Source organism: Orycteropus afer, unplaced genomic scaffold (assembly GCF_000298275.1).
Source record: "Orycteropus afer afer isolate SDZICR_OR568_19922 unplaced genomic scaffold, OryAfe1.0 scaffold00208, whole genome shotgun sequence".
NCBI classification, from domain to species: domain Eukaryota; kingdom Metazoa; phylum Chordata; class Mammalia; order Tubulidentata; family Orycteropodidae; genus Orycteropus; species Orycteropus afer.
Genome location: NW_006921795.1, coordinates 1,012,296 through 1,023,806, shown reverse-complemented (window position 1 = coordinate 1,023,806; position 11,511 = coordinate 1,012,296). Strand labels below are relative to the sequence as shown.

Below are 11,511 nucleotides of genomic sequence, written 5' to 3'. Positions count from 1 at the left end.
AGTGTGTCACAGTTGTATCCTTTCCCCACACTTATTCAATCTATATGCTGAGCAAATAATCTGAGAAGGTGGACTATATGAAGAGAAATGTGGCATCAGGATTGGAGGAAGAATCATTAACAACCTGAGATAAGCTGATGGTACAACTTTGCTTGCTGAAAGTGAGGATGACTTGAGGCACTTACTGATGAACGTAGATTGAAGACTACAGTCTGCAGTATGGATTATATCTCAGTATAAAGAAAACAAAAATCCTCACAACTGGACCTGTAAACAGCATCACGATAAATGGAGAAAAGATTGAGGTTGTCAAATAATTCACATTGCTTGGTTCTACAATTGACGCTAATGGAAGCAGCAGTCAGGACATTAGATGATGTTTAGCACTGGACAGGTCAGCCGCTAAGGAGTTCTTTCAAGTGCTGAGGAGCAAGGATGTCTCCTTGAGGACTAAGGTGCACCTGACACAAGCCATGATATTTCCAATCACCTCGTATGCATGTGAGAGCTGGACATTGAATAAGGAAGACCAAAGAGGAGTTGATGCTTTTGAGTTGTGGTGCTGGTGAAGAATGCTAAAAGTACCATGGACTGCTAAAAGAAATAACAGATCTGTCCTGGAGGAAGTGCAGCCAAAATGCTCCTTGGAAGTGAGAATGGCCAGACTTCATCTCACCTCTTTTGGTCATGTTGTCAGAAGGAGCCATTCCCTGGAGAAGGATGTCATGCTTGTTAGGGTGGAGGGTCGACAGAAGAAGGAAATGCCTTCAATGAGATGGATTGTCATGGTGGCTATGACAATGGGCTCAAGTACAGCAAGGATCATGGAGCTGGCACAGGATTCGGCATTGTTTCATTCTGCCATGTATGCAGCTTATGAGTCGGAAACAACTTGACTGCACCTGACAATGATAACAACAATGCCGAGGCTATTGATCTTTATGTGTTCCATTTAATTTTTGACAATTTCCAATTTTCCTAGATTCATACCTTGTTCCGATTATTAATGGATGTTTGCAGCTGTTTCTTCCCATTTTGAGTTGTGCCACATCATCCAACGGAGGTCCCAAAAGCTTTACTCTATCCACATCATTAAAGTCAGCTCTACTCTGAGGAGGCAGCTCTTCCCAGTCACATTTTGAGTGCCTTCTGACCTGAGGGGCTCATCTTCTGCTACTATACCAGACAATGTTTCAGGGCTATTCATGAACTTTTGCAGTAATATATCCGATAGTGTTTCACTGCTATGCATAATGTTTTCACTGGCCAATTCTTTGAGAAGCGGATGACTCCTTCCTTCTTCTGACTCTTTCATAGTCTGGAAGCTTCACTGAAACCTATCCGCTGTGGATGACCCTGCTGGTATTTGAAATACTGATGGCATAACCTCCAGCCTCACAGCAACACACAAGCCACCATAGTAGGACAAACTGACAGATGAGTGGATTATATCTCAACATAAGGGAACAAAAATCCTCACAACTGGACCAATAAGCAGCATCACAACAAACAGAGAAAAGGTTGAAGTTGTTAAAGATTTCATATTACTTGGTTCCACAATCAACATCAATGGAAGCAATAGTCAGTGCATCAGACGACATACTGCACTGTGCAAATCTGCTGCAAAAGACCTCTTTAAAGTGCTGAAGAGCAAAGATGTCTCCTTGAAGACTAAGATATGCCTAACCCAAGCCATGGTGTTTTCAATCACCTCATATGCATGTGAGAGGTGGACAACAAACAAGGAAGACCAAAGAATAGTTGATGCTTTTGAGTTGTGGTGTTGGCAAAGAATACTGAAAGTCCCATGGCCTGCCAAAAGAAGAACAAGCGTGTACTGGAAGAAGTGTAGCCAGAATGCTCCTTGGAAGCGAGAATGGCCAGACTTTGTCTCACATACTTTGGTCGTGTTGTCAGAGGAGAAGGATATCATGCTTGGTAAAGTGGAGGGTCAGCAAAGAACAGGAAGGCCCTCAAGAAGATGGATTGACATGGTGGCTGCAATGATGGGCTCAGGTATAGGAAGGATTGTGAGGCTGGCAGAGGACCGGGTAGTGTTTCATTCTGTTGTGCATGGGGTTGCTATTAGTCAGAGCCAACTCGATGGCACCTAACAACAACAACAACCTCAGCAACACTGGGTATCAGACATAGGGCTCCCATTCTGATCCCACTGGATGGTGAATCTGGCTAAACATTCCTGGTGAATAGGCTATGTCCACCAGGATGAGATGGGGGTAGGGGAAAATCCTTTATGGAAAATGTTGGGTTACTTTTCAAGTATACCAATTCCTGAGCTATGGCAAAAGGTCTGCTAGCTGTGCTACTTTTGTTAACACTGCTTTCTTAAGGACCACACTAGTTAAGTTAGCTAGACATGGAACAGTGCATTAGTTAGAGAAATGCTTCATTACTTTTTGTTAAATTTTATTTTGAAAAAATTTTATTGATGTATTCACTTTGATGGAATTTTCATATATTGAATACACCATGTAACCAGCACTTGTTTCAAGAAACAAACAAATCCCAGCCTGCCAGAAGCTCCCTTCATGCTCCTATTTAATCTCTTTCCCTGGGTTAACACCATTTCGATGTCGAAGATTATAGATTAGTTAGGCCTGTTTTTGAACGTTATGTAATGGAATCATATACTGTGTTCTCTTATATCTGGCTTCTTTTGCCTAACAGTATGTTTGTGAGATTCACCCATGTTGTAGTGTAAACTATATCATTGGATGAATATACCATAATTCATTTATTCTTTCCTCTATTTATGGGCATTTGGGTATATTCTGGTTACCTAGTGCCACTCTGACAGAAATACATGCCACAAATGGGATGGCTTGAACAAACAGGAGTTTATTCTCTTACAGTTTGGAGGCTTCAAGTCCAAGTTCAAAGTGCCAGGCTCTAGGGGCTGGATGAAAGCCCCTCAACCTTGGGGTCCAGTTCTGCCTCCTGCTCTCAGCCCACTGGAGCCACAGGCATTTCTTTACTCAGACAGCTACTGACTTCTGAGGCTGACAACCCAAGGTTGACAAGTAAAAAGGCACAGTCCCAATGTTACCAAACCACATGGCAGGCCGTTAATTTAAGTCCATTGTGAGTCCCAAGGTTGCAGAGCATGACAGCTGAACAATGACACTACACACAGGGTCCAAGCATGCCATAAGCTGGAGACCATTCCCAAGGCTTCTCCTTATATACGGGAAGCAGACCATATCCCAAAAGCAGCTACTCAGCTGCTTGTGGTAGATTCCACCATGGAGTTGATTGCCAGTCTCATCATGGGGAATAACTACCACCAGCTGCCCAGCCACTCAACCAGGCCCACCCAAGTTGACATACAAACATAACCACCACAATTTGTTCCCAGTTATTGGCTCTTTTGTATAAATCTTTTAGTTTATTTTTAAGTCATCAGGAGAGAGTCACCAAATATCTAAATATAGGGGCACATAAACAGATTTTAACTATATTTATAAAGTCTTCAAATCAAAATAAAGCTTCCCAGCTGCACATATTTGTTGTTTTGATTTGCTTTATCTCTTTATTTCTTAATTTTTGCTTCTTGTCTCTTGTCCCCTTAAGCAGTATGATATAGAGCCTTGGGTCTCAAAGTATGGTCTAATGATCCCTGTGAGTCTGTAAGATATTAGTTTTCAGGAAGTATGAGATAAAAATATTTTCATAATAATGATAAGCAATTATTTTCCTTTCCACTGCATTGATATTTGTACTGAGGGTTCAGAAGCAGTGGTGGGTAAAACTTTGAGAGCTGCAGTATGAATTAAGACAGAGGTACTAAACTTCTTAGTAGTCATCACCCTTCACCATCATGTACTCCACAATAACAAGAAAGAAAGAAAACTCACAATGTAATATCACTGCACATTCCTCAGAATCCATCCCAGAGCAATAAAGTCATGTACATAAAGTCATGTTGTTCATAGCAACTTTAATGTAATAACCAAAAACTGGCATCAGCCCAGATATACTTCAAAAGGTGAACGGTTAAATAAATTGTGGTGTATATATACTATGGAGTACTACTTGACAAAGGAGCTCTGGTAGCGTAGTGCCTAAGGCACTTGACTGCTAACCAGAAGGCTGGCGGTTCAAGTCCACCAGCCACTCCTCAGAAGGAAGATGGGGCAATCTGCTTCTGTAGTGATACTGCCTTGGAAACCTAAGGAAGGGTCGCTATAAGTCGGGTCTGACTCGACAGCACATAACAATAACAACAACAACAACTAGTTGACAATGAAAAGGAATGAACTATTGGTGCACACAACTTGGATAAATCTTCCAAAAAGTATGCTGATTGGAAAAAAAAAAAGTTACATACTGTATGATTACATTTTTGAAATGACAAAATTTTAGAAATGGAGAACAAATTAGTCATTGCCAGAAGTTAAAGAAAGGGAGGGGAGGAACAAGAGGGAGGTGGATATATAATAAAAGAGCAATACCAGGGACAGTGATGTCACTGGGGTTAGTGTCACCCAGTCAGTAACACATGATGTCACCCCTCCCCACCATGGACCTCTTCCATACCAGACTATACAGTATACTTAGTAATGTTTATTATCAATTTTAATCATAGAATAATATGTGATACAGTTGTGGATTGCTTAAGTATAATATTTCTTAGATTATATGAATACTAAGAACACAATTGTGTTGTAAAATCTTTGTATATTGAATTACATCATTATTAGTTATATTATTAGTAACTGAGCAGAAGGAAGCCTTCTTTTTTCCCCTCTCCTTCTTTTCCTTTAATTACTACTTTATTATTAAAAAAGGTATTGTTGATACCAATTACCACAATATTGTAGCTAAAATGCAGAATATTTGCCAAAGTCAACCACTATAAAACACTGGCAACAGTGTAAACAACAATGCCTGGTTGTAATGCATGCAGATGAAACCACATGATTTGAAGCATCATTGTAATTGAGTAATAATGATAACTTTGGATGCTGAGCTGACCTTGAAGTTTCCACACACTGGGTCTCATCCTCTTTCTCTGCTGGGCCAACCACTGCAGCCATGAAGACCTTGAACCCCAAAGCCAAATTGGCTCAAGCCTATGTGGTGCTGGTGGTCAACATCGGTGCTGCCTGGGGACTGCAGGACATGCTGAGGAGCAACGTGGCACCCAAGGGCACCATAAAGATGCTGTTTTTTGGTCCTAGAGATGTCAAGATTACTAAAGATGACAATGTACTGCTTCATGAAATGCAGATACAATGCCCAAGAGCTTCTTCAATAGCAAAAGTAGCAATAGCCAGGATGACATAATGGATGATGGTACTGCTTCCAGTGTCCTGATCACTGGAGAGCTGCTAAAACAATCAGAGCTCTACATTTCTGAAGGTCTGTATCTCAGAATAATAACTGAAGGATTTAAAGTGACAAAGGAAAAGACACTTCCATTTTTGGGACAAATCAAAGTAAGCAAAGAGATGAACAGAGAAGCACTTATAGATGTGGCCAAAATATCCCTGTATACTAAAGTTCATTCTGAACTTACTGACGTTTTAACAAAGGCTGTAGTATTCTCGTTTTGGCTATTATGAAAAAGATGGACCTATTGACTTTTTCATGGTTGAAATCATGGAGATGAAACATAAATCTGAAACTGCTATAAGCTTAATCAGAGGGTTTGTTTTGGACCATGGACACAGTATCCTGATATGAAGAAAAGAATAGAAGATGTACATATCCTCACATGCAATGTGTCATAGACCATGAAAAAACTAAAAGGAACTTTGGCTTCTTTTACAAGGTGCAGAAGAGAAAGAGAGGAACTTGTAAAAGCTGAAAGAAAATTAATTAAAGAGAGTTTTAAAAAAATAGAACTGAAGAAGAAAGTCCGTGATGATTCAAATAAAGAGTTTGCTGTTATTAATAAAAAGGAATTGACCCATTTTTCTTACATGCCATTGCAAAAGGAGGCATTGTAGCTCTACACAGAGCTAAACAGAGTAGTAAGGGGAGGGTGACCCTTGCCTGTGGCTGGATGGCTCCAAATTCTGTAGTTGACCTAAATCCTGATTGTTTGAGACATGCAGGACTTGTCTATGAGTACATTTTGGGAGAAAAGTTCATCTTTATTCAGAAGCAATAACCCTTGCTCTGTCACACTATTTTTTGAAGGACCAAATAAGCACACACTCACTCAAATCAAAGATGTGATAAGACATGTCTTGAGAGTTGTCAAAAATGTTATTGAAAATGGCTTTGTGGTTCCAGGGTTTGGTGCAGTGGAAGTGGCAGTGGCAGAAGCTCTGATGAAGTATAAGCTCAGTATCAATGGTAGGGCCCAACTTGGAGTCCAAGCATTTGCTGTGGTGGTGCTCATTATTTCCAAGATTCCTGCTCAGAACTCTGTTTTTAACCTTCAGGAAAAAATAGTAAAAGTTGAAACAGAACATTCAGAATCTGTTAAACTTTTGGGTGTAGATTTGAACACAGGTGAGCCAATGGTAGCAGTAGAAGCAGTCATATTGTGTAAAGAAACAGCTTCTTTACTTCTGCATTATGATTGCTACCAACATTCTTCTGGTTGATGAGATCATATGAGATGGATTGTCTTCTTTAGAATATTGAATTGAATATTCCTTTGTATCATCTGAATCATGAAGATTCTACATAGTGATCCAACAATATAGTGATGGAATTTTTGTCTGAGCTTCAGATGATTTTCAAAGGAATTTTCTTTTCCCATATTGAACTAGGAAATAATTTTCACCTATTCAAATTGTGAAGTTCTGAAATTATTATTACAGTTTTTTTTTTTAACTGCACTAAAGTGTATACACATAAAGCAAGTCTTTTTTACTCACAGAACAGGTTGTTTCCTTTAGCTGCAGTGACCTAAAATTATGTATGACATAAGCATGTGTTATCTACTTTGTAAATAAATATTCCTTCAAAAGCAAGCAAACAAACTAATTAATTAATTAATTAATTACAAATCTGACCGGAAAGCATTGTTGTTGTTGTTGTTAAGTGCTGTCGAGTCGTTTCCGACTCATAGAGACCCCATGCACAGCAGAACGAAACACTGCCCCATCCTGCGCCAGCCCCACAATCCCTGCTATACTTGAGCCCATCATTGCAACCACCGTGTCAATCCATCTCGTTGAAGGTCTCCCCCTCTTTCGTTGACCCTCCACCCTACCAAGCATGACATCCTTCTCCAGGGAATGAATGGTCCCTTCTTACAACATGACCAAAATAGGTGAGACGAAGTCTGGCCATTCTTGCTTCCAAGGAGCATTCTGGCTGCACTTCCTCCAACGGAAAGCATTAGAAGGTTCAAAAAGTAAATTAGCATAGAGTTTTAGCATTGTTGGTATCTTGATACATGTAAACTGGGCTTATCAAAATGTTTTTATTGTTATAACTAACTACAGGGATATTTTTATAAAAATAATAAATTTATGCTGAAACACTGCCCCAAAATTTGATGGCCAGTCATTTTGATGTCACCCTTTTCTGACATGTCACCTGATGTATTCCACACCCCCTTTACATCCATACGGATACCAGTGACAAGAGATGCTCATAGTGTTGGAACTTTCAGTTTTGTAACTATGGTAGTGGATACTTGAACCTACATAGGAGTTAAAATTGTAAAGAACTTAATACACACACACACACACACACACACACATAAAGGAGTAGAAGTAAAGCTAGAGAAATGGAATATTTGTGGATTGTATGTATGTTAATATCTTGGTTGTGATTTTTCAAAATATCAGCATTAGGCTAAACTGGGCAAAGTGAAAGGAAGCCTCATAGCTTAGTGGTTAATTGCTTGGCTACTAACCAAAAGGTCACCAGTTTGAAACCAACAGCCACTCCACAGGAGTAAGGTGATTCCATAAAGATTACAGCCTTAGAAACCCTATCGAGTAGTTCTACTCTGCTCTATAGGGTCTATAGAGTGAAAATCAACTTGACGGCAACAGGTTTGGGCACAGTGAACAGGGAATCTTCTGTATTATTTCTTATAACTGCATGTGAATCTATAGTTATTGTCATAAAAACTTCAATTAAAAAAGAAAAGCCAGTTTCACTAAAGAATATTCTTGACGAAGTAGTGAGAATCATTAACTTTATTAAATCTGAACCCATGAGTAAATGTATTTTTAATATTCTGTGTGACAAAATAAAAAAGTGTTCATAAAGCACTTCTGCCACATAGAAGTATGTTGGTTGTCTCAAAAAAAGAAAAGAAAAGAAACCTGCAGTTTTTTAGTTATATGCTGAACCAGCCACCTTTTTCATGCAACACCATTTTTATTGAAAGGAGCACACAAAATGCAGCTGTTCAGACTTGGGTAGTTGGCAGATATTTTCTTAAAAACAATGAAGTGACCTGTCACTCTAAGAAAACAAATGACATTTGTCGCCTATGATAAAAATCCAAGCTGTAAAGAAAAAAATTAGAATTTTGGAAAACTGATGTCTGTTAAGGTGAGGTTGACAGCTTGATGGTGATATTAATGAATTTTTTTGTTGTTGATATTGTGTAATGAAATGAGTCATCATTTGGAAAATTTTCATAATTTGGTGAACTAATATTTTCCAAATGAACAGTGCTTGTTGTTACAAAATCATTTATGGGTAAAAGAAACATGCAAAGTGCAAGATAGTCCAATGGATTTTAATGTAATAGGGTGCACAGGGTTCATTATTATAGTTTCAGATGCCACATTGCAACTAATCTTTAAAACACTACCATTTGTTTAATTTTGGTGGCGTATCAAAGTTGAGTTTGGGTAGAGTATCCATAGTTATCTGAAAAGATTATTTAAATTATTCTCCAATTTCCAACCACATATCTTTGCGAAGACAGATTTTCTTTATGTATTTCAACTAGAACAACATATTGCAACAGTGAATGCAGAAGCAAATTTGAAAATCCATCTATCATCTTTTAAGCCAGACATTAAAAAGAATTGCAAGAATATAAACCAGTTCCACTCCTCTGTCTAAATATTTTTTGGAATTATACTTATTTTTCATTAAAATACATTATTTACATTAAAATACAATGTATTATTATTTTTAAATAAATTAGTAAACTAATATTTAAAATTTTTCTGTTTTAATTTCTAACATACAAATTAGTGAAAGTTATTGAACACATAAAAGAAGCCCAGATGGTTCAGCAATTAAGTGCTCAGCCAAAAGGTCAGTGGTTCGAACCCACCAACCTCTCCTCAGAGCAAAGATGTGAGAATGTGCTTCCCTAAAGATTTACAGCCTTGGAAACCCTGTGGAGCAGTTCTACTCTGTCCTATAGGGTTGCTGTCAGTTGGAGAGGCATCAGGGTTTTTTTGATTCAGGTTGCATACATAAGCCAAAGCTCTTTGGAATCTTCAATGTAAAGGGGTCCTGAGCCCACATCTTTTAAGAAACACTGATACAGAGTTAAATAGTTAAAGGGATTAGATTTGAATCATAGATCTATCACTTACCATGTGGAGATCTTAGACAGGTTACTTTGTCTCACGAGCCTACTTTATTATGTATGAAATAGAGATAATAATAACACCTTACTGTGTTTTTGTGATGATTAAATGAGCACTGGTAAATATTTTACTTAATACCTTGCCCTTAGTAAGTTTGATAGACATTGGCTCTGACTATCAGTATCATGATGATGTCATGGTTAAAATCTATTACTAACTGTTTATATAAAAAAACATCAATAGTGATGTTTTCAAGAGTCTTTAATGTTTACTTATCTTTTTCAGGATGGAACACCATTGCAGGCATTTGTAGCTGAAGTTGCAGAACAAATAGTTGGCATTGCAGTGATAAGAAATGAAATGGTAAATTGTGAAATGTATATTCATTTATTCTTATTTTATAAATAAAATAAACATTTTATTTATTTTTGGTGTCAGTATACACAACCAAGCATACATCTAATCACAACTTCTGCATGAACAGTTCACTAACATTGGTTACACATTTCACATTACGTCACTATTCTATCTGTACCCACATTGTTTCATCATCATTAATTTAGGCTTACTGTCCATTTAACTTCTCATCCTCGGAAGGAAGGTTGGGCAATCTACTTCTGTAGTGATACCACCTTGGAAACCCAAGGAGGGGTCGCTATGAGTTGGATCTAACTCGATGGCAGTGAGTTTGGTTTGGTTTTGGAACTTCTCATCTGTGCTATAAGTTAACTGTTGTCAGTTTAAGTACATATAGATAATTCTTTATAAGCATTCTATGCTCAAGGCAAACATTCTTTATTAATTGGGGGAGCTCTGGTGGTGTAGTGCCTAAGGCATTTGACTGCTAACAGAAGGCTGGTGGTTCAAATCCACCAGCCACTCTTTGGAAGGAAGGTTGGGCAATCTACTTCCATAGTGATACCACCTTGGAAACCCAAGGAGGGGTCGACTATGAGTAGGATCCGACTCAAAGGCAGTGAGTTTAGTTTTAAGAGCTCAAGTAACTTAGTGCATAAGGCACTTGACAGCTAACCATAAGGCTGGTGGTTCAAACCTATCAGCCACTCCTCGGAAGGAAGATGGGGGAATCTACTTCCATAGTGATACCCCCTCAGAAACCCAAGGAGGGGTCACTATGAGTCGGGTCCAACTCAACAGCACATAACAACAACAACAACAAAGTATTTAGTTTGACACTGGCTTTATGGGATACTTTTGTTTCAGGGTTTAAAGATTATTTCTAGGCATTAGATTCAGGGGTTCCCCCAGTTTCAGTGGATTTGGTAATTCTTGTTTCCATGTAAGTTTGAAGTTCTGTTCCATGCTTTTCCTCCTTTTGATCATGATCTATTTTTTGCATCCTTGATAAAATGTTTAGTTATGGTAGCTGGGCACCATTCATTTCTTTTGGTTTCATGGTAATGGAGGAAGTAGTTCACAGAGGCATTTAAACCTGCAGTCCATTTCCCTGTGTAGGTCCTCCTGGATCTCCTTATTCCGGTACTGTTCTAGGTGAATAGAGACTAATTACTTTATTTTGGGTGAAATTTTCCTAGATTTTAAGACCCCAGCGGCCACTCACCAAACTAGATGATAGAACAGAAACTCTAAAAACAGCATTAGGCTAATTGACAGGATAGACTCACAAAACCATGACCCTAAACCTTTAAACTAAGAAAACTAATTTCATGAAGTATTTAGTTGTACCTGGTACGTGACTGCTAACCAGAAAGCTGGAGGTTCACACCCACCAGCCACTCCTCAAAAGGAAGGTTGGGCAATCTACTTTCATAGTGATACTGCCTCAGAAACCCAAAGGAGGGTTTACTGTGAGTTGGATCTGACTGGATGGCAATGAGTAAGTAGTATCAATAGGCTCAGTCTTTTTTTGTTTTTGTTTTTGCTGCTGTTGTAATGGCAAAATTATATAAAACACTTTATTTGCCATTTCACACTATTTTTTCCCCTTCCTGGTTTACAGCTTAATAGTAAATTACAGCTACACTAGTCTGGTTGT

General features: G+C 38.5%; 1 protein-coding gene across 1 annotated transcript in view; it reads left to right on the top strand.

The window, feature by feature from the left end:
• The window catches only part of CFAP61 (cilia and flagella associated protein 61), a 722,434-nt gene that overhangs the window by 326,532 nt on the left and 384,391 nt on the right, over positions 1–11,511 (top strand). Inside the window, exon 14 of the mRNA XM_007948197.1 lies at positions 9,780–9,857. Within this exon, the coding sequence (XP_007946388.1) occupies positions 9,780–9,857 (78 nt within the window). The remainder of the gene's footprint in view (positions 1–9,779; positions 9,858–11,511) is intronic.